This window comes from Trachymyrmex cornetzi, unplaced genomic scaffold (assembly GCF_001594075.2).
Source record: "Trachymyrmex cornetzi isolate Tcor2-1 unplaced genomic scaffold, Tcor1.1 scaffold117, whole genome shotgun sequence".
In the NCBI taxonomy this organism is placed as follows: Eukaryota; Metazoa; Arthropoda; class Insecta; order Hymenoptera; family Formicidae; genus Trachymyrmex; species Trachymyrmex cornetzi.
Genome location: NW_017295730.1, coordinates 1,902,281 through 1,927,911, shown reverse-complemented (window position 1 = coordinate 1,927,911; position 25,631 = coordinate 1,902,281). Strand labels below are relative to the sequence as shown.

The 25,631-nt window shown below is 32.8% G+C and overlaps 1 protein-coding gene across 1 annotated transcript in view; it reads left to right on the top strand.

The window, feature by feature from the left end:
- The first annotated feature begins 245 nt into the window (after window positions 1-245).
- The window catches only part of LOC108765957 (cyclic nucleotide-gated cation channel alpha-3), a 184,650-nt gene continuing 159,264 nt past the window's right edge, over window positions 246-25,631 (top strand). The window contains exons 1-2 of the mRNA XM_018514906.1: window positions 246-388; window positions 2,324-2,738. Of these exons, the coding sequence (XP_018370408.1) occupies window positions 2,408-2,738 (331 nt within the window). The 5' untranslated portion in view covers window positions 246-388; window positions 2,324-2,407. The remainder of the gene's footprint in view (window positions 389-2,323; window positions 2,739-25,631) is intronic.

Genomic DNA, 25,631 nt, shown 5'->3' with positions numbered 1-25,631 from the left:
CACAGTGATCGTTAGCCTGTCAAGCGATCGGTGCCGGAAGCGACGTGCAGGACGTGCAGGACGTGCTCGACGGGCGTCACTTGGCATGCCGCCGATCGTCGTGCGACCCTCTTCGGTGGTCGGCCGTCGTCGCTGCTCTTCTTGTCGGTGCGTACGAACGCTCGAGCGGCTCGAATAACAATCGGTAGCGCGGAACCGGAGCACGAAAGCGGAGTGCCAGAAAGACGCGTGGCCCGCGTGCCGGATCGAAATCGTGCCGAGGATCAAGAGAAAGCGATCATGTGCTACGCTCGGTGACACCGGTCGCGATCGTGCGCGGCGTTACCGTTGGCGGTACACGTAGTCAGCAGAGAGCAGAGCTACCACTGCGGGGCGGCATCACCACGTGGTGAGTATGTTACATTTGTGGAGTGCTAGGGAAAATAATGGAAAAAATAGTAAATATTTTCATAGTATTCAAATAATAGATATTTTCAGTGTAGGGAAATAATTGAAACAGTAGATTCAATAGATATTTATTTAAAGGATGCGCTTATAAAAATATTTCGAGTATTTTGCGTAGTATATATAATAGTAAATATAATAGTATTTACTATTTATTAACATTAACATTATTTGTCTTTTTTTATATTTACTACGCAAAATATTTATTTCAAATAGTATTTTTCATAAATCTATCCTTTAAATAAATGTTTATGTTCAATTTATTTCAATTTTTCCCCCGTATTATATTATATCAAATAGAGAGGTATCATCGCCCTTCTCTCTTATCTTCACCATCCAGCTTAAGTATTGTGTCTTATGTATTGTGTGAGAAACGACCTAGAGATGAAGACCTTTCGCATCTGGACTTTAATCCCAATAATCTCTCCGAAGATCGTCGTTGTACTTTGCTTCCATAAACAAGAATATATCGTTTAACATATAAACAGCTACCTATATATATTAACGTACCAAAATATTCTATTAAATTTTTTGTTTTCATTATAACTTTTACATTTTTATCTCCATCTACTTCTGACAATGAGTTATAATAATTTTAAACATTTTTATCGACATGCGAAATATTTCATACGTTATAGTATGTTTTTTTCTCTTCAAAGCACGATACATGAATGCGAAGATGAAAGGCAATCTATCATGTATTATCAAAGTTATCACATTCTTTTAAGCACAGCGCTTTGCTTCTTTCTAGTTAAAATCGATAAGATGAAAAGGTAGAGACCAAAGGAGATGTATGTGTCCGACTGATCATTTATCATAAATGTCTGTCGGAGCTAAAAATGGCCAAATTTTTATTCTGCACAAGCCAAACTATTACGTAGCTTCAGGCAAACCGGTGAATTTCAATCTTGTGTGAGTGATTTGTTTCTCAAAGCAATCATTCATAGCCATACTCTGTTTGGCGCGACAAGTAGATATAGCTTCGTATGGTCAGACGGACCGTTCAGTAGTCTGTTAATTACAATTTAGATTATTTATCGATTGTGTGATTATTGTAAATGTTATAATATAGTAAATTCATTTGTATTAAATTGCTGCATAAATTGTGTCCAGTATCTGAAAGAAATTGTGAAAATTAACACTAGAAATACTAATGTTTTTTATTCTCTGATGTCCATTTCTATATAGATTAACTTTAATCTTGGTTTAATTTATTTTTATCTTTTTCTGATTCTGTGAACTGAAATAAGATAAAAAGTAAGTAATAAACCGAGATTAAAGTTAATCTTACATTGGTAAAATCGGGCCTAAAAGGACCAAGCAAATAAATTACTATAAAGATAAATAAAGTGATGAAAACCCAAATATTTCATCTATATAGATATAATATTAAAAAGTTAAAAATTTCAATATCCTATTTTTTACACAAAAAAATGTAATATAAAAATAGAAACGATCAATAATGACCACTCGGTATTTTTAGTATTGAAATCGTGCGCACATTAATAATATAGTCGAAATACAATAATAAAATATAAATTACAGTTTACTTAAATTCAGAGTTACAATATTATAATATTTTAATAACATAATATGATTTAATAAAATAGATACAGTAAAATCATTTGTAGAACACACAAAGAGTGTGCGTGTTTCAACGTTTGCAAAATTCCTTGCTATAGACATAAAAATAAATCCTGGAAGAATACAAAGAAAAACGAAAAATGATCATAGATCTCGCTGGCAATACAATACGATCTCAAATACACGATGTCTACGGAAACTGGAACTTTGGAAATCCTGTTTGCACTAGCAGACACAACTTACACAGCAATTTAATACCATCATAGCTCAACGATTACAAGCGTGCAATTTTTAGGTGGACATCCCCGGGCGTGTACTCGGGCGGTTTTGGCTAGGACAAGAGGAAACGAAGACCGGAAGGCTGGATCACCTCCGTGGAATGTCTTCAGGCGCCAAGCGACTGGTGCAGTCGCTTAGGGGCCGGACCGGGGGCAGGGGCACCGGCGGCGGTCGTTCCGACGCCGGTGCCGGGGAAGATAGCGGCGTCGGGGGTGGCGGGGCCAGCACCAGCGCGACGAGACTGTGCCATTACGACAGCGGGCATGAACTCGACGAGATCTCGGTGATCACTGCCGTCAGGGACAACGAGGGGCTGACGACGCCCACCACGCCGTGTCACTGCAGGAGTAAGTACGGTAGTCGACAGACGCTTTGCAGCATCCCCGGATTGCCGCCCGCCCCCGTCATACCCGCGCACAGGGCACAGTCCGGTGAGTTCGACTATCATCTTTTCGGCTTTTATCGTTGGTAGACTCACATCTCAAATCATCGTGTATCGTTTTGTACGAACTATAGATGTAATCTGACGCCAATGAAATACATTGTAAGAAACTTTAACTTCTCTACGAGAATAACTTTTTTTTTTTTTTGAAAAAGTTGTATCATTTACAATAAAGACAAAATATTAAATAAATGCAAAATTATTTGGATAAAATTTGTAATATTTTCTTAAAGCTAATAAAATAGAGCATCACTAATAAGATAATATTTGAAAATAAATTCTGAAAATGTTCAAAAATGTTGAAAAATATTTTCATTGACGTCGCCCCAATTTAAGTTTTTAGACAAAAGTTACGAAACTTATTTAAATCTGGATATCTCAATTATTAAAATTAATATTGTCTTCTTAAAGTGAGATATCCCTTCTTAAAATAAACAGAATTGAAACTGATTATAAATTGAAAATTCAATCCTACCGATTGATTTTTTTACATTATGTAACTATAGTAGAACTTCTACATTTTTTAAAATTTAAAATACGTAATATACAATACATAATACATTATTGTAATAGATTTTCAATGTTTTATTTGCGGGATTTATTTGATTAACTTTTTCAAGATATTTCTGTATTTTTAATCACATGGCAGCTTCTGTTTCTTTTACAACAATCCATAGATTCATGCATGTCTATCTGTATTACGATACCATTTGTCATTGTCACCATAAATAAATTGAAAAAAATGTTAGCAATAAATTCCACATGGTAACACATTGTCGAGAACGAAAAAACGCACATTACTGATTACAAGTCTAAATCGTGTTTCATTTATCTTCTTTCGAATTTTTCAAAAATGCACGTAAAATTTATGAATCCAACCTCGTATGTCGCGTAACTTTGGACTTTATTCCGAAAGTCATATTTCGTATGACTGTGGGGATAAAGTCCAAAGTTATGCGAATATAGACTATAATATAAGGCTACCCATTTTCGATTCAGTAAGTTGGATAGCCTTTCGTTGCAAGAGAGCATAGTCGTCGACTGCAGCAATGCAGTAACGTAGAATTATGTAACGACGCACGTAGAATGGTTGCAAGCGGCAGAAAAATGCAGACAAGCTGACCGCGGGAACCATTGATTTTTATTATTGCGCGTATTCTCTCGCGCCTTCGGACAATCACGAAGTCGCTGTTGATTCGCTCGTTGTGCACACCATCATTCTCGACACTGCGGTCCAGTCTGCAACGAAGTATTTATTGATACAATGCAAAACATATTCACTATGTTAGCGCGAGACTATAAACTAGGCCGGAATATTTCACAAAACGTAAAGTGATGCTCGTTCGTATCTTCGCGTATAACTTATTGCGCTCCATAAACAGTCATAAATTCTCGTTCGCGTCTGTAAGAAGCAGGATTTTTACTTAAGAAACGCGTCTCTCTGTTTTATACTTAGCCTCGCTAGCACTTTTTTAATCTCTTCGCTTTGCGAAAAGCTGCGCTGTTGGTCGGTCTTTTCTCAAGCTTTTCCTCTCGAGCGAAATATACAATTCTACCTGCTTCTCGGCGGTCTTTATCACGATCTCACGTCTATAATTCCAACCGACGGAATATCTATGCCAGGATCTCTTGCACCACACGTGTAATTGCAAAGGTATTGTGTATATCGCGACATTCAGAGAGGGAAAATGCATGCCGCGTTTTTGCTGGCAATCTATCTGACAAAATTGCGTCTCTTGACTCGAACATTAAACTAGATTAAAATATTAACCTTCAATCTGCAGTCATAATTTTACTCCTTTTCTCTGCAATCTGTCTTTTCCTGTCGAGTTCAACTTTTTTTTACTGTTCTAGACTTTTCTATTCTGACTTTTATACAAAATTCAGACTTACTTTTGTAACATCTCTGTTTTACATTTCCAAATAGGTTTTTTAAGTCTAATGTTAAAATTTTTATTTAACAAAATTTAAAATTTGAGCAAAAATAAAAGTAAATTTGGGAATGAAATTTCGCTTGTGCCAAAAAAAATCTGGATTGTAGACGGAGAGTTAGGTGTATTTTCTGCCTTATCGTCATGTATATAATTAAACTTTGTTCAAGACGAACGAGATATTTAAATGAAATGCAAGAAAGTCGTAATAAAACACGTTCCCGCCATTTCGTTTCAACTATATTAATCTCCTCTATTTGTTACTGGTAATATATAAATGATTAAAAATAACTCAAATTGTGTATATAACTTTACATTATAAATTTAACAGTGTATCCGTGTTAAAAGTTTCGCGAGACTTATTCGGAGCAATAAAATATTTTACAAATATTGTACAAATCAAATTTTTATCGAATTGTTTGAAAAAGAATTTTGTAAGTTAAAAAAATCTTTAGACGAAACACTTTTTAAACGAATGCGTGATTTAAACGTGACGGAAATGTCGGTGAAGTTAAAGCTAATGGATCGAGTTTTCCATTCTCTGCTATCTCGGTTAAAATATTACGGTATCGACATATGGAGATCTGGACTCTTCGATAGGCACTTTAACTTGAACGTTCTTCACGATAATTTAAAGCTCACGTCTCTGACGGTGTCAGCCAACAACTCGAGCTATGCTTCGATTTTTTTTGCGCTTTCGCTCTCAGGATCTGCACACGATGTTTCGCTTAACAAAGGCTGATAGAAAAAGTGTTTTTCGCCTATAGCGGTTTTTATCGATCCTTCGCATATATGTCCGTAATTAGGTCAAGAGAATGGAGATGTCTACGAATCGGATCGACCATTATCGAAATCCGTTGCTCGTAAATTTCCCGCGATACCATCGGCAACTGCTGCTGATGCCAGGGCCCAACGACTGTCGATTAGCGGATTAGTATTATCGGCCTCCGTCGTGCCATCATTGGCGTAACGGAACTCAAAGGAAGACATAAAGCTTCTCGCGTTTACGGTCGAAGATATTGCCGAAATCCACAACAATCGCTCGGATTGCATCATCATCGTGATCGTTTAATGGCAATCTTAATTTTATATCGAGGTCTGCAAGGAATATTACGAAAATCACCTCTTTCTCTTCCATCACTATGACTACCAGGTAATAGCCGCGATCATCATTAATATTTTAAAGCACCTTCGAATTTGTACTTTAATCTTACAGTTTAAACGCGAATTTCGAACTATAGCCTCTTAGATGCCTCTTCCGACAATAAGTCAAAGCGCGCATTAAGCTTCTCGAAAGACAGTAACAGCTATTCCCCTCTAATGGCGTCAAAGTTGATCGAAACCCTTCTATAGCTGTGTCGTAAGATTTACGTAAAATCCTGAAACGTGCTGCTTTTCCGATCCATTAGTCTTAAGGAACCTTAAAAGACTTTAATGTTCTAAGAGTGTAATAAAAGACTTTTTGTTCTTTACGTTGACAGGCATGCAAACAACAATTACATACATTTTCTTTTATGCTTAATTTTTGGTGTTACGTTATGATTATGAGAGTATATATAAATTTTCATTTGTAATAATTTGATATATTTTCTATGTACGTATATACTTGTTTGCTTTTTATTTCCAACATGCTCCTTTTTTCGTATTTATATATAATATGCAAATGCTTAATTTTAAAATATTATGTGTAAATTAGAAAAAGTAAGTACACAATCAATTATTCAGCAGACATCAACAAACAATTATTAACATTCGTTTTACGAGATTAAGTAAATCATTGATCCTTTTTAATATGTTGTTATTTAACTGAAATAATGGAGTAAATAATTTAACTTAAGAACTGTATTAAAATTTATTTAAATTTAGTTTATTATTTATCAAGTGCATATATTAATATGTATGTTGTTTATTTTGGAATTAAGCAATTCAATAACAGAAACTGATTGATTTACATTTTGATACACATGGAAGTTGAAAATAAAAATATGATTTAACTCACAAAGGATTGGAAAAAGTAAATAGGAATTTAAGGCTAATGGAGAGTACAACGCGGTTAGTAATGTCATAAGCTTTTTTTATTTTGCGAAAAGGATGATTTTATTAGGTCATCTTTATTCCAACTTGATTGTACGTTTCGAATTTCTTTGGAGTCCTCTTCAGCAATGCAGATATAAAGATTTAGCAAGTTAGTTCAACAGTCCATTAAGAATAAATCACTCACAGATTGCCAAATTGAAGTGATATCTAATCCAATAAATTATGTAATAAATATGAAAGGGATTGAGTTGCGATTGCTTCTGTGATATCTAAAGGGCGATTTACATGGAGCGACTTTACTCGCTTTCGGCAGCGGCTAATGACATCATTAATTCATCAACGAATTTTCTCGCAGATGAAAGCTTTTCTCATACAATTGTTTTTTTTTTATTCGCTAAAGTGTCTAAAATTTTGAAGTCGCAGTATCGAGTGGTCGCTGATGGTCAAACGAATAGCTGGGCAACTTTAGCAGCGTCAAAAGAAGCTCTAAGACGTTTGCTGAAAGCGAATAAAGTCGCTCCGTGTAAATCGTCCTTAATAGTATATTACTTTACAAAAAAATATGTTCTTAAGAGAAACTGTTTTTCGGAAATGCCAAAATTGATAGACAGTATATAATCTTCTGAATGTAACCCTCCCGATTTCCTCTTCTATAGAAACTTTAGAAACGTAAGACGATAAGAGATAGGAAGTTGCTAATGCCAGGTTGATTAACTTGAAAGTTGCCGGACCAACTTACTACAACAATGGAGTACATTCTCCATTGTGTGACGGAGGCTTTTTTCCGATCCGTGTCCGTTAACTTTTCTCGCTGTGTTAGAACATCGTTCAAAATGCGTGTGTCGCGCGATACAGGCTTGTACCCGAAAATCTTCAACAAGAAAACGGAGCAACTTCGCCGCGATCGTGGAAGTTCACGTGAACGGACGTCAATGCCGCTGGAGAAGTGGATGTACGGGAAGTCTTCTTTCCGTCTACTCGAACAAGGAACTCGATCGGATGCAGTGCACGCTACCATCACGCACACACACGCGCGCTTGCACGAAAATCGCAGTCAGCAACAACTCCTCGGAGTTATGTGTTTGCGACGTGTCTACCGGTAAATAGGCGAGCAAGTTTAGAACCGTTTCAATGTAGTTTCGCAGATACAGGAGCGGTATTGCGTCGACGATGTTAAGCTGGCCCACCTACGGATATCGCTATTCACTTCGCGGTTGGTCGCTTCACCGCCAGGACGGCTGTCGTTTCGGTTGGTATACGCTACCCAGGAAGAACAATGAATTTAAATCGAATAACTTGAAGTGTCAGATTGAAGCTTTTGCTTTTAAAATTCATAACTAGTTTTCAGAAATTCAATAACGACAATTTCTATTCTAATTTTTCATCAGAAAAATCGTGATCTAATAAAAAGAATTTACTTTTTGTTATTACTAAGAATTTAATTATTATTAATCTTCTGTTTGGAATCATATTTTCACTCCCTTCGTCTACAATCTGGATCTTTTTTATCCACATCAATTTTTTTGTATTATTTTAGATATTTTTTTAAAAATTCAAGATTACTTTTCAACATCTCTTTACACACACACACACATTACGAAATATAACTTTTTTAATTTAAATGTTTAAACTTTATTTAATAAAAATTGAAATTTGAGTAAAGATGAGTGTGTGTAAAAGAGGAGAGATGCATCAAATTACCAGATTTTGACCTAACCTCTCTTATGCATGTTTTCTTATATTTTTGATGTGCTAAATCATTTGCAAACATTTATTTCAAACTGATTTGATGGTATTGAGAAGGTATTGAAAATCGCATTAAAAGTAGCACAGTTTCGTCGAAATCTGATCTTTTATTGCAATTTTCAATATGTTCCCATCAGTTTAATTATTTCCCATCAGTTTGAAATTAATGTATGTAAATTATTCAGCACATTAAAGAATAAGAAAGATTTCACTGCTTACGCTAAAATTAGCTACTTTAATGCCTGGACAATAAATAAAATATGTTAATTTTGATCAACATAATGGAATCCTTTTTATGTATATTTTTTATTTTCTTTGAAATGTTGAATCATTTGTAAACGTTAATTTCAAGCTAAACTGATGGGAAATAATGGAAAGTTATAATCAAAGATCAGATTTCAATGAAATTGTGGTACTTTTAATGCGGAACATATTCCCGTCAGATCGATTTGAAATAAACGTTTGTAAATGATCTGACATATAAAAAAATAAAAAAAATACAAGAAAACGTGCACAGAAAAAGTTCCATCGTTTAAGTCAAAATCTGATCATTTTACTCATCCTCCTTTGAGAGTGAAATTTTGCTTATGCCAAAAAAATTTGGCTTGCAGACGGAGAATTAATTATGTCACTTTTCGATTATATATGTACCAGATTAAAAATAATTAAATGATACAATTAGTGAATTACAATAGTGCATCTTATTGCAATTAATTTTGAATTTTTCCGCAGTGCAGAGAATTCCATAAAAAAAGAGATATACATGTACATAGTAGAACATTTAGTCGTTATCAGCTGCTTTTATTATACATATTGCCGTACGATTGCATTTTGGTGAAGTGGCGAGTTTAAACAGGTCCTCTACGGACACGCTATCGGAAAAAAGTGCAGTTTACGGATGCAGTCTAAATGTATATGCATAATACAATGCGTCTCACGAGAGTTACCGTAACGATCTTGATAAAGGGAGAAGAGCACTTTTCCCTGCAATTTGCTTCTACATAGATGGCAGAGTAGCTATTTACTTTACTACTATCTGCTATCATAAGAATTGCAAAAAAACTATGTGACATTTTATTAACATGTGTTCGTATCACTTTATAGCGTTTATAACTAATGTTATTATATCATACTACAGCTATTTTTAATATTATTTAATATAATATCCGTTTGAGTAAATCAACAAAAAGTGCGTATATTTAGCTAATGCATATATCTTAATATATTTTTATAAATATGCACTGAGAATTGGTATTCTTGTATTTAATGTTTTAAAAAATTCAGACTGTTTTAACTTGTAAAAAAATGTAGGTATATTTTTTTGAAAACATCTATTAAATTAATCAGATATTTTTCTTGGAATTTATAATTGGAGCACTTCATAAATATGTGCAATGTCCACTAATTTGCCTAAAGCGACAAAATATGAAGAAAATGCATGATAAAGCTTCCGATAATATTCATGTCGTTTTAGACGGCTATAATAGCAAAATGGTATGGTCATGAGGATCGTAGAAGGACCAGAGAACTAGGTGCAAATTGGTGAATTAAGGTGCATTCGAGCAACGCGAATAAAAGTGTCGAAGAAAGTTGTGATAACTTTTGCCCGATGCCGCTGGTGCTTTCCGCGCACGATACAGTCAACATCCCTATTTTTATTTGGTGGTGAAAAGTTTGGAGCTTGTGGCCAAGATAAAAGTTACTCGAGAGAAGAGAAGAGTGAGAGAATAGCGCAGGAGTAAAATCGAAACGTTGGACTTTGCGCTAAATGAGAAGTCCCAGAGATAGAAAGAGAATCAGGAAAAGTCCGGTTAACTGCAATCTCGTTCCGTTTGCACGAGTGATATCTATGTCTTTTCATTAAAGAGATTAATCTCTGACACTGCTGGCGCTTCCGCCGACGGTTACAAAAAGGATCGCTCGGGGTGGCTTTAAAACGCTCAAAGGTTCGTTACTTCTGGATTTGATCACAATCGAAGATATATCGCGTTATTTTCACGATATTATTTCAATGATATTACATAGAAAGCCATTTCTAACGAATGAAAAATCGAATCAAGAAAATAAAGAATAACAGTCTCAACTTCTAACAAAAACAAAATGTATTTCTGCTTCCTATTTTGTAACAATTTTTAATCAGTGTTATTTTTTTAAATATATTGTTATCATTCAAAATAATTTTTAAAAATTTCGAAAATATTAACAATCCTATAAATCCTGAAAATGTGCATAATGTATGTTTATAACTCCTAAATAATATAATTGCTATAAACGATTAATATTATAATATTTCGTTGAACAAATTATTCATCTTTCTAAGAATAAGTAATTCTGATGACACGATACTAATGATCTCCTCTCCTCAATCCTATTGCTCGTGATTTCTCACATATGCCTGTGATGCGCATACTGGTTGTACACAGTCATACTATATAATGATACACGGAGAAAATTTTATATTTAAAATTATTATAATGTGGTAGTAGCTGCGGTCTTCATGTAAATTATAAGTTTAAATGCTATAGTTATTTTTTTAAAAACAATAATATAACGTAATTTTTGCACCACTTTTTCATAGTAAAAATTTTTTATTACAAAATCAAATATACCTAGCAAATTTTGTTTGCGTACCATAGTAAAAATTAACTATTTTCATGAATATGGCTCAACAAAATAATTACTTTATTTATGTGATAAAAATTAGTATTACTATAGTAAAAGTTAAGTCGGAATCATGTTGTGAGAGTCCATCGAAAATACAAGACATAGTAAAGTGTAATTTAAAAAATTGTATTAAAACTTAATATAAAATTTTCTCCGTGTACTTATGATACTTATGGTTCTAATGATACTAATGATACTTAGGCATTTATTTTTATTATATATATTACTGTACAAAATCTCTCCTTGGAATCTTCCAAATGTTTTAGGGGCGGTTTAATGTTGGTAATCCTCCTAATTGAAGGTCGCACTCAAACTTTGAGTCACAAACTCCCAAACAAGTATTTAATGGCCGGAGAACTTTTGAAATGATTAAACACGTCCAAAAACTAAAGCGATTAACTTGTAATATTACGGAAAATCCGCGATACGTTTAACTGAAAATGTTAATCTTATAATATAAGTTTACGCGCGCGCGCGCGCACCTTGATGTGTTCCAGAAAAAAAGGAGAAATATTACGCTGTTGCAAAAAATACTAAGAGAGTAACGAGAATATACTTAAAAGAGCAATAGTAGCAAAAGAGCAATAATATATTATCGATCTAACTTCGACTTTTCTCAACGTAAATAACAATCTTGATTACCTTCCTCCTATCCTTTGACGATTCCCCTTTCTCTCCTTTTCTCTCTCCCTTTCTCGTACACACTCCTTCGCTCCAAAATAGCTTTCTCACTAGGCGCTATTGATATCGCATCAGCGTTATACAGATAGAGAGGGATCAATACTTCGGTACTCCCAATACCTCGAGAGGTTGAATGCAACCGTGAAGATTCCTTTGTAATAATCGCACGGGACCTTTGACGGAGGCTCTCCGTTATCATCAAGCTCTACTTCCTTCGCTTCCATTGCCACGAGCAGATTGATTTCCTGCGGTGCGACAGCATCTACGATTGAAGCAATTACAGCACGGGACGTTCTAAGTGAACTTCGGACTTATTTCGAGACGGCTTTCGAAACTCGGCCATTGCTTCTAAAGCCTCGTTATTAGTTTGCTTGTTAGATAGAAATTCTCACTGTGTTGCACCGGTATAACAAAATTAAATAAACTGTTCATGTTTAACATTGAAATTCGTATCAATCGATTTTATCTGTACAAATTTAAAAAACGCAAATACATACATACGCGATGTTCTATATTCTAACGTACTTACTCTTGCTCAGACATATTTTTAAACTCGCTTGCATGATGAAAGAAATATCAAATGTTTCTCAATTATAACAGTTTAACAATTTTCCAATGATTTAAATTTTGATTAAATCCTCCCTTCAGGTGTGAAATCAGCTTATATGAAAATCGCGTATATATGTTCCTAGTTGTGTTTGTGTCCTGTCGTCGTCGATGACATCAACAATACTCGACTGCATGTCAACAAGAGACAGCGGACAACGAATCGACGTTAATTAGACGAGCACATACACAACGTTCGGAAACAAGATGACGATTCCATATATGCATATGAGAACTCTAGGTTTATGTTGGTCCAGTGCGATACAACGTTTGATGGCACAAACAGATATGATATGAACCTGTGCTCCGCGATTGGCCTTCGGCCAAAATCCCTTTACAGTTCATATATATCAGAGCTTTAGGCTTTGTACGTGGTAATAACGCGGTGTTCATAAATCGCATTAAAGCTCACTGTTATATTGACGTTATGCGAGAATCGACAGATACGAGTAAATGAAATTCCGATAACGTGAACGATGCTTAAGAAAACAAAAATAATATTCAATATTTCTTTAAATTTGTTATAGAGAGAAAAAATCGCGAAATTAATTTTGACTTTGAATATCGTGAATCCGTCAAAGTTTTATTTTTTTATTTTGTCCCGCATGTTGCATATATCAGTCAATATATTGGTATGTCAGATTATTTTATAAATGTAATATCTTTCCTAACAGGTATTATATTTATAAAATTAATCGATTGATTACATTTAGAAAATTGATCGATTGATCACATTTTATAAATGTAATGCCTTCTTTAGTAGGCATTACATTTATAAAATAGCCGACATACTGACCAATATGTTGATGCAACACGTGGTACTGTTGCATGTCAATTTGTTATGCTGTGTTGTACAACAGACATACTAAATATTACAAAGTTTATGTTCAATAATTTAACTTACTTCAAATATATTTCAAAAATATTTCTTATATATTAGGCACACAAATTGAATATATACAAATACATTGTACATTGATCTGTACAATATATTTTATTTTAAATAAAACAAGTAATCAAACTGTCGAGAATGTCAAAAAACAAAAAAACAAATAAGGGCTAATGAGAATTTTTTGCGCGGTTGTTAGTGCGAAAATAAAAATCATTTATTGTCTAAATATAGTATAAATTAGTTACGCATAAACGTTTCGGCCTGCTTCCGAGCCATCATCAGTATGTCTGAACGTATAATGTAAATTGAATAAGAAGATTGAGTTGTGCCACTCTGCCGTCTTGCCATGAAGAAGTGAGAATTTATATTATACTCGTACATTCAGACATAGTAATGATGGCTCGGAAGCAAGCCAAAACGTTTATGCGTAACTAATTTATACTATATTTCGACAATAAATAATTTTTATTTTCGCACTAACAACCGCGCAAAAAACTCTCTTTAGCTCTTATTTGTTTTTTAATATTTTATTTTTCCGATATGACTATCGATTCAAGAAGCATGCGTGAAACCTTTGGTTAAAATTTATATACGCTAACACGTTACGAATTTTTTCGTCGCATTTTGCGTATAGAAATAATCTCGTGATAAATCAAACAAAAAATTGAATTTATGTATTTTAAATCATTTTTGTCATTTTTTTATGTGCGAACAATCAGAACTTTCTATTTTTTTGGAGGAAAATCTAAACTTAATTTTCTGCAGAATTAAAATTATTGTTATCTATTATATGTGATAATATATTATACAATCTCAAAATTCATGCAATTATTTAATATCTTGCTATGAGACAAAGAATTAACTAAAAATTCACGTGTTATTTTATGAACTTTTGTTAATATTAAAACTTGAGCGACATTCAGGAATTGAATATAATAAAATATTCGAACAGCGCTTTTGTAGAGAAGTCTTTTGTGCGTTTTCGATAACGAATACCGACATCAAATTTCTGCACGTTCGCAATGAAGCGCACTGCGTCGGTCCGGACTGGATCGATGTGGTCGACTAAGTGTATTCTGAATATTCCGTTGCATTGAAATTTTCATCAAGCTCGTGAGAGAAAACGCAGCTCACGGCAATGAAATCGGAAAGGACGGAGTGAACAATAATATAACTGTGCCAGTAACTTTGAAGTCTTCATATAATTCTGCAACGGTCTCGTGACTTCTGTTGCGGAATTATCGACGGAGTGCACGTTGAGTTTCCCAACTTCCATCCAACGATCCTATTCGTTTTTCAATATCACTGTGTTTCTATAATTTTGCATATCTTTCAATAACTAATAGTTTGAATGAAAACCACTTTACGCAAACTTTGTGTGACGATTAAAATATTTAATAAAATTATAAACTTAAAATAAATATTTGATTTCATTGCATGTTAGAATCAAAATTGCATCAACTTAAGAAGATCAAATTAAGTGTAGCTAATTCAATGCATTAATAGTACTTGATTCACAAAAATACTTCATAATTGCAATTCATTGATTTTTTGTTTTCTTTCAAAGTAATATATAATTAATTACGTAACTCGAAAAATATATTTCTTAAATATTTCTTGAATATAGAAAAATTTAAGTTCCTTAAAAGCGTATTGACCACTATTAATGAAATTGATTGTACATAAGAGTTTGGCACTAAAAAAATCAATATTATTCTACAGTTTGTTATTATCTTCAAAATTCTTTATTCGCAGACTGTACCTAACATAATATTAATTATTCTAAAATAGCAAAATATGCATAAAATTATCTATTCTAATCTTAAATCCTCTAATCTTAATTCTCATGCTTAATTTGGTATTTATGCTATAAAGCAATATTAGAAATTTAAATTTATGTTTAAAAATATCGCGTATAAAAGAACTGCGCCGATAATTAAATATTAATTATAGGGAGCAAGTTGTATTAAACATACATGTAAACACAATATGGTAAATATCCTTCAGATACCTTTCGTATTCTACATCCTCTGATGAAGTCTATTCCCATGCTATAAGCAGCTGTATCGTTAACATGGCGCGAGTAGTTCAGGAAATTTGCATACAAAAGAGCCAAGATGTTGGGGCTGTCGTAGGAGGAAGAAAAGAATGAAGGTGGCTTGAATAATTTGACTGTAGTTAGTACGCATAATTTCGAAGATCGTTTTCATGAAATCAAGAGATCTAAGATGTTCTTTTTTTCACGTGCATAGAAAAATTTGTCTACGAGACAAAGACTTCATGTTAGAAACATCCTACTCTGATTTTCATATTTAAGAAATAAAATTATTGTAGATTTAATTCTTTCGCAATTTCATTCAAAAGTTATTGCGCCACTTGCCGCACCGGCAATTAGAAATTTTAATGCGCGCAGATAATAATAATTTTCGCGTGTCGTGGAAAATGCTGAGGTACGCAGGTTCTCCTAATGCTATGCCGATTCTGCGCGGATTATAAAATGGCCAACGAACTCCGTGGTTTGCGGACTTAAAATATCCCGGACGCATTTAAGCCGCTCTGCATATGGCGCTCACGTAATGGCGTAGGATGAAGGAGAATAAAAAAAGAGCGAACATAGAATAATTTTTACGACAGTCTAGCTATAATCCTAGAGAAAATGCGTATACGAAGATGGTGTTATAACGACGATGAGATGGCGTTTGAGGTTTGCGAACTTATGTCTGATATTCTTTTAGGCGAAAGAATTCGAGTTCGCGATTTTATTCTAGAATAAGCGTGCCCTATATTAAAGTGATTAATTTCTAATCTTTACAAATAGCGCAGTAATCTCTATTAGCATTTTAAATTACAATTTCTCATAACGTTATCAGTATTTATTTTAAATAAAATAAAGAATATTTTATTCAAGATAAGATATTGATTTTAAATAAAATAAAGTAGGAGTAATAATAAGAATAAATAAAGGAGGAGTAATAATAAGAATAAATCTTAAAATAATGAACGGAGAAATTTCGATCGCTTGATAAGAGCAGACTAAATCACTGAGAGTTTGCACTTCCAAATTTAGGATGCTTGATGATCGTAGTAATCGAATATCGCGTTTAATTTTATTATCTCACGCTTCGTTAGTTCAGTGCACGTTCAATGGATCGATAGGGACGTCACTATTTTAAGCGCTGCTTATTCAAATTTACGAGGTGTCGTTTTTCGGCTATAATATTATTAGTAGAAGAACCGTATCGCATGATGTTCTATTAGACAATTAAACCAAATTAATCCGGCAGTGATTGCAACAATGATTGCAATCACTGCCGGATTAATTTGTTTGTGATCGTAAACGATTGAAATAATACCGTTCAAGCTATATCTAGTGAAATATAAATCACTTAACGGAAATATTCTGGTATATCATAATGCGCGAGTCTCTGAACTTCACTCCCAAGCATCATTTTACTGATCAAACCACATCGCTAATGCGAATCCGCTACCAATATCCTGTAATTGTTTTTCGAACCAGGAAGTTGAGTGTCGCGTTCCATCGCGTTTACCCTTCCTGTATTACGCTCGATATGACGGCAGCCGGTAGTTGTTTACCGGAGATATTTTCGAGTAATGCACGGGGATGGATGGCGAGCTGTCCATACCCAGAAGATCGATGTTACTTCTAAAGCGAAGAATTTCATTTGTACAGTATATACACGGGGAGTACATATTGTCAGTCATGACTGAAAGTAAGCTCTTACTCGTATGGCTCTGTTCATCCACGAAATAGTATATAATTTTTTACGTCTGAAATAATCTCGCTATTTAAATAGACAATAATCTCGCTATTTAAATAGACAATTATCATAAAAAACCTGCCAAACCTTGCTATATTTCTCTTCGCATTTCAATTAATTTTTGCGAATATACAAAAAGTGTATTTTAAAGTATAACTATGTTAAACCTTGCGTATGTCCAGTTATAAAAGTAAATACTGTGTTAGATTTTAATTCCTATAATTCTGCAATTCTTGTAGATAATATTATGTTTTCATAGCTTTTTTTTTACTGAATTTTTAAATAAAATTTTTGAACCCTAAAAAACAAAGTGATATTTATCAACTTGCGTTTTGATTCAGTTCTGATCACAAGTGACATTTCGTAAAATGTTGTCTTTCGAAAAGGTTTTTCCATCCGTTCGGTCCATCGATTGATTTCCCATACTCTATCTGAATGATCTAATGCTCATGTTCACGTTTCGACAGTGCAAAACAGAATTCCGTGAGCAACGTCGCTAATGTACGTTCGCAACGTCACTTCATTAGCATCAAATCGAATTGATACGCAGCAGGTGTCTACTTGGCGAAGCTCCTAGCAATTTTCCTAAGTTCCCTAAGTACAGCCTACAAAGTGTTGCCTAAAATCTCGTAAATTCAGGCTACGTGTCTCCCACGATAAAGAGACAGCCTGTAAGATGCACTTTTTTGTTTAAGATATTATAACGAATATTAGACATACATTATGTATAATATTCATTGTAACATCTGATGAATTAGTTTTATATATTTAAATTAAAAGACATTATATTTTATTTCCATAAAATTCCATGAAAATTTTACTTGAATTAATTGGAAAATATAAAGAGTGTAATTTTTTAATATAAAATAATTCTTTTTTACTCTCTCTCTCTTTCTCTCTCCTCTTTTCTCTCTTAGCTCTTCTTTTTTTGGTTTTTCTTTTTTGACCCTTTTTTCTCTCGACCTTTCTCTCTTGACTCTATTTATTTAGATTATTCCTTTTTATTCTTCCCTATTTTTTCAAAAGTCTCATTATTTTTATATATATCATATGTATTTATACTATTGTATATGCAACTACTATCCAAGTATCCAAGTAGCGTATTTACTATTGAGAATTTCAAGTTGAAAAATTCTGGTTATATTGAAAGCATAAACGAGACAGAACGATCGAGAGTCAGCAGAACGAAGTGAAGTGCTTATATGCCGTGTAAGTAGCTTCGCGATAGACGTAGCCTCAGAGATTGACTCACAAAAGCCGAAGAAAATTAGGTGTCAATCACTTCAGTTCACAAAAGAGGAATTTTGTCACGCGTCAATCGTCCAAGGACATCTATTTATGTAGTGGAAGAAAATTATGTGCATCGACGATCGAATATACTTTTCACGTGTAGTATTATCGAATACATATTATATCTTATTCTATCTTCAATAAAAATATTTTTATAAGTAAAATTTGATATTACATGTCAATTCTTCCATTTATTATAACTAGATGATTTGAATAATATTTTAATCAATTTATATTCTTAATTATAGCAGTAATTAAATTCTTGACTAGAAATAAAAAAAACTTATAATTGTTTGACAAATAAATAACTGTGTATATATATATATATATATATACATAAATTAATATTTTAATATGCTTTTATATCAATAATAGAATAATGTTATTCAAACTAATTCTAACTATTTTTTATATACATGGAGAAAATTTTATATTTAAAATTACTATAATGTGGTAGTAGATGCGGTCTTCATGTAAATTATAAGTTTAAATGCTATAGTTATTTTTTTAAAAACAATAATATAACGTAATTTTTACACTTTTTTATAAATAGTAAAAATTTTTTATTACAAAATATACCTAGCAAATTTTGTTTGCATACCATAGTAAAAACTGTTTTCATGTTAGAATATGGCTTAACAAAATAATTACTTTATTTATGTGATAAAAATTAGTATTGCCATAGTAAAAGTTAAGTCGGAATCATGTTGTGAGAGTCCATCGAAAATATAAGACATAGTAAAGTGTAATTTAAAATTGTATTAAAACTTAATATAAAATTTTCTCCGTGTACTATATCTCTGTTTTAAGATCAAATCAAATACTTTTCTTCAAATATTAAAAAATGTAAAAAGTTGCAATAAATAGACTTTGATGTATGTTTTAACTAAATTATAAATCCGAAAGCTTATTTCTATTTCTATTGCAAAATAGCTTATATTTGAATATTTGTTATGTTATGATAGTTACGTGCCATCGTTGAAACACACGACACGTACTATTTCACACCTTTTAAATCTTCGAATATTCAATTCTTAGACAAAATTTATGAACGGATTTGTATCGTCAATGGTCATACAAATTGCACCCGCTTGGCCACGTCGCTAAAGTGCTAGTTATAGTAAACCCGTTGGATCAGATGGATCTCACCATGGACCGACTTTTCTCTAAGTCCTCTAAGATATTGTGGGAGATACAATCGGATTATACAAGTTTTCAACTCCACTTTTGCGCGTCCTTTACGAGTGTTAAAGTAGCAATGTGTATATCTTGCTTTCGTATACAACACCAGGAAAAATATTTTGTTCTATAAACAAAAATTTTACTGTAACAACTAAAATTTGGTTGAACTATATCGAACAAAAATTTTTGATTAAAATGTACCGAACAAAACCATAATTTTATATAAACTAAATTATTTAATTGGCGTAAATAAATATTTTGTTATTTACAAAGCAGAGAAATCATTTTGCAAACTAAACTTTTGTTATATAAACAAAATATTTGATTGCTCTTAAAAAATACCTTAAATGAACAGTTTTGCTGAAGGCATTAATTTTTTTTCCTAGTGTAGTATAGTGATAAAAGCTCTTAGTGTTAATATTTTCTTATCCGCGATCCGTACATTTCACGTGAGATATCAAGTGAGATAAAGATGTAATAGTATCAGTCATATATTATTCATATTCTTATTATTTGTTTGCTACAGTGCGCAAGGGTAACGTTATTAACCGATGAAGAGAGTAATACACATGAGAATACTCGACTTGTTGCGAAGCAAATTTATGAAGATGGTTACGAGTACAATTTAACGTGCATCTAACTTGATTAATGAATGCGGTTTAATCCTTTCGCGCGCCGACATTATTCTCGTCGAGGCTCGTTTATTCGTTCTCGGAAATGTACTCGCGGACAATCCGTAGCTTCACATCGGCCTTTTGTATTTAAAACAAACCAGGTCTTATCTCAGATAGGCGGTCCGTAAAAAGCAGTTCACGTGCGATTAAGCGCCGCCCGGTAAGTGCTCACGCCGACCACAGCCGAGATCGCATTCTGCATTTTGTATGATTAACGTGCAAGCGTGTGGATGCTTCACTTATACCGCACTAACAAATGCCCATAATTCTCTACAACGTCACCGTCCTTCGTGATTAATGCGGACTATTAATTGCCGTACCTTGAAAGTCGGACGGATTTATATTTCGCAAGGGACGTTCCTGCCTCTTTCTGTACGTGAGAGATACGGTTTTCAAACGTATATGAGTCTTGAGTTTATACACGCGATTGTACAGATAGCCCGAAGTCGTGCTTTATCAGAAATTGGTAAATCAACTGTTGGTCAAATTACATAAATTTAGTGTAGAACTTTTCGAGAGAATGTACAGAATTGTTCCAATTTTATCAATTCATACATGTTTAAATGTCTGTCTAGCTGGCTCTCCCCCCATTTAACCAAATCTTAATGAATAACCAATAATAAGATTTTTATTCGGACCGACAAGAATTAAACACTAAGTATAAGAATATTCAAGCCTATGACGATCAAAGCTAGATCTTTTTTGCTTAAACAATTCCTAGTGAATTATCTATATCCTATATATGTACATGCATATATATTATATTTATGTAGTTATTCAAACTGCGCGCCGAAGTTTTTTCGGACTCTATCTCTCTCCTAACGCAATTAAACTACTGCAATAATATCACAAGTTAAATTAAATTAACAATGTGCTGAAAAAAACCTTAAATAAATTTATTGCGTTATGTACATATATAGGATGTAGATAATTCACTGGGAATTGTTTAGGCAAAAAAGATCTAGCTTTGACCATCATAGGCTTGAATATTCTTATACTTAGTGTTTAATTCTTGTCGGTCCGAATAAAAATCTTATTATTGGTTATACACGCTGCCTGCAAGCGTTATTATTCTTACATATACTGGTTATTGCAAAGAATATTACTAAGACCTCGGTGGTTTAATGACTTAGGATGCTCGTACGGATTACAAGAATTGTTTAGGCAAAAAAGATCTAGCTTTGACCGTCATAGGCTTGAATATTCTTATACTTAGTGCTTAATGAATAAATTCTATAATAATGCGCTATTTGTGTACTCGACCTTTAAAAATCGAAATTGATTGGAAATAGTAGCGCATAAATCGAAGATATATTTTGCATAGTTAGATAGTATAATTTTGCAATTTTAAACGACTTAGGGATGAATATGGCCGTTTGCTCCAAGAGGGAAGTCTCTTAAGGGTTGCAACGCAAAAGTCGGAATTACTTGGAAATAGTAGTGCATAAATCGAAGATATATTTTGCATAGTTAGATAGCGTAATTTTTTGCAATTTTAAACGACTTAGGGATGAATATGACTGCTCCAAGAGGGAAGTCCCTTAAGGGATGCAGCGCAAAAATTGAAATTAAGTGAATATGAAAGCGCATAATTAGCGTATAAATCCTGTGTATTTAATTTTTCAAATCGATTGTTATTAACCCAGGGAGGCTGACTGACAGCCTACTCAAATCCCCACAAAAATTTTTTTTTAGCTAAATGAAATGAGCTCAAAAATTTTGTTGTGGATTTGGAGAGCGCAAAAATAGCGCATTATTATATAATTTATTTATTAAGATTTGGTTAAGAGCGGGAGGGGGGCCAGTTAGATAGACGTAATGTTTAATCATGATAAGCACTGAATAGAATTATAAATGTTGTATAAATAAACGTTATACGAAACAACGTTTGTAAGATCGATTAAAGTAACTCGTCTTCACGAATATTTTGCAATCTGTACGTATGCAAAATAATTTATAGAGAGATACTATGTATTCATTAATATGTGATCAATTTGATCAAAATAATAGTAAAATTATACTTTTGCTATTTTTTCAACATCGAGTGTAGGTACATATTGATATATATGTTCGGTTGTTGCAAAATTTATAATAAAATATTACACGAACGAAAGTTTTCTACTCCTATGAATCAGTAATCAGTGCAACGACAGTGAGTACCAACGAACAAGTTATTTTTGCTCGTAAAATATCAGATTTTTATTCATAAAATCGAACAAAGTTACAATGAAATCGCACGAATGAATTCGAAACTAGTCATGTAAATATAAGAAGTTTTACACAGTAACTTTTGAAAAATCTCACTTTGCCTTACAATTTTCATATGTCATATTTCAAACTTTCTTATAACGTATTATAATGAAAAATTTTACGTCAATATGAATATCAACGAGCAAGAATCGTTATCAAGATGTCCACTGATCTAATTGGAGTATTCATACATCTCTTAATATAATTAAATGAAAACTGTTTATTACGAACTTAAAAAAATGTTCAAATAAATGTCATGATTCATATACGTGATATTATATCCATATTACGATAAAAATTACAGCAGTAATTTATCCATATAATTTTGTTATTAATGGAAATAATATGTACTATCATTATGAGCAAAAACAGCTGTTCGTACCTAATCATTTTCATTTTTAGCTTTTTCTCTGGATTATACTCACAAATTCGTGGCGATTTAATCTAATGAATAAATTATTGCCAAACTATCAATTAGCAATTAATTACTAGTTGCATGCGAAATTCACTAATCATTAAATTAATAAAAATAGCTTCAGACTCACGGATACGATGTTGCAATGCAAACAGCAGAGTTGGAAATTACGTTGAATTGCGAACACTGAACTGTAAAGTATAAATATACTAAAGTTATTAGAGTGTTCAAAGTAATTAATATTTTTAGAAATTATTGCGCACATTGATCATTATATTTGTCTTTGAGCAAATATTTGATAAAGTAGCTATATAATTTTTTAATACTAATTCTTTTTAAAATTTACAATCTTTTGCAAAATTGTATACATAAAGGATTTTTTTAACTTTTCTAACTAAATGAAAATAAAAGATTAATATTCCGTGAAATTAATGAACACATCAATAATCAATTATACTCACCTCTATGTTACTCTGCTGTCGCCCGATGCCTCCCTGACCTCGCGTTCTAACAAGTTCTATTATACACTCATAACACACTCACGAAAACGCGATTAATTACACTTGCGAAAATGCAGTTAATTATAATAATGCATGAATTAATTAACAGAATATGATAATTGCGCGACATTTTACACGGCACTCCCGAGATTAATACAAATTAAGATAACAAAATCAACGCGAATAGGACCAACTCTCGTTTATGCGCATTCAATGTATAATTAATTAATTATAAATGGACATATGTGATGGCTGCTTGAATTCAATATGATGACTTGCGATTTGTCTATGTTCCCAATCTGAAATGATACGAAAATTATGTGTAAATTATCTAAAGTATTTAAACTTGATACTTTCAATATTCAAAATACATTTAATCCAACCGTTAAAGAAATCATTTCTAGAAAATATAGCAATTGAAAACATAGTAGAACAATAATTTCTAATTTTTATTCTTCTTGTCGTTTCAATTTGATTTCAAACAAGCACATTGCGCGATATCTCTTTCAGTAAATAGTCGTTGCTGTAATACACTTATAAATCATTAAATGAATTAGTCGCCCGAGGCTAATTATTCACGAAGAATAGTCGCGTGTCTGAAGACAACACATGGAGTAACGTTATCTGTGTTTGCTTGAAGATCGGGGATATGAATGATAGCGTCGCGTCCCCATACCACTCACCGCGTCACGCCGCGCCGTCCTTGTAGACAATGGCAGCGCGCCGTGGCCGGTACACAACACAATAAAATCAAAGCCGCCTACTATCGAATTGTTATCGTTACAAACTATGTGACGTTTTAAAAAACATGCCGGATATTCAATTTTAGATTAATTTCGACATACTATCGTACATTATCGTACATTATATCTAATATAGGTATTTTAATCTGCCTTATTTTTTTACCGTCTAATATATACATATGTTTCCAGATAGCACAGAGAATTAAAAAAAATTCAGTCGTATGTCATAAATTCTGAATTTATTTTCTGAACATTTTCTGAAAAGAACTTTTTGCATCTGAAAATAAGCTCAGAGTTGATAACATATGATTGAATTTTTTAAAATTCTGTTTTATCTAGGTATAAATCAATGTAAAAATTCTTACTATTTGAAATTCGACATAGGTACTCATGCATTGATGAAAGATTAATTACAATCGCGTATATTCTAATTAATGGAATACGACTATTGCGTGAGATTTTGCGTAGCTCTTTGGATATTAATCGTATGTAATGCATATTCTCGCTAATAGGAAATATTATTATGTTGAAATTAAAGAATAAATGCAAGTAATAAAAGATGTAATATATCATTTCAGTAATTACTGGTTTAATAAAAAAAAATTAATATAATATATTATAGGACCGTACATGTAATAACACAAACTATAGAAATCAAAGCCTTAAACGGTCTAACTGGATCTTAATGCTTGTATGATTCTTATGTGAATTTGTATACTACGTATATAGTCCCACAGAAACGCGCGCCGAAAAATTTTCGGTCTTGAAACGCTAACTCTACTAAACTATCGCAGTAATATCACGAATTAAATTGACTAGCAATTTAACAAATTTTTGATGCTTATTCGCATCTTCGAAACGATCTTAATAATGATGAATAACATATTAAAATCTGTAAATAATTAATTCTTATTGCGAAAAATATTACCTCGGCCGGGAGTCGAACCCGGATCTCTTGCATACCGTGCAAGAAAAAAATTGTTTAAATTTGCGTAAATTATATTAGAATTTATGTATTACTAGAAAAAATTATTGCTCGTGAATATCATAACATATATAACTAATAATTTATTTTTAATAAAAAAGATAATGCGATTTATAGTTATCCCCTTTTCGTTCTGATTTCGTGAAAAGATAAATTGTGCGAAATATTTTGATAGACCACCTTCTCGAAACGTCTCGTTACATTGCAAGAATTATATCGAATCATGCTATGTGACAATTGTTACTGATAATCGTAAGAATGATCTTTTCTCGTTTACTTATTGTGATCGCGTTTCAGAGAGTAATACGACGGAACGATTCGTACCACTACCTGTTCACTCAAGCGTCATGGAGAAAATAACGGAACAACGATTCTGCGTATGTACATATATACGTTATAACACAAACACCAAGATCGCGCGTAAACGGATAGTTACCGTTACAAAATATATGTAATGTGTTAGTATGAATATTCTACAAAACATTATCGTTTAATAAAATATTCATG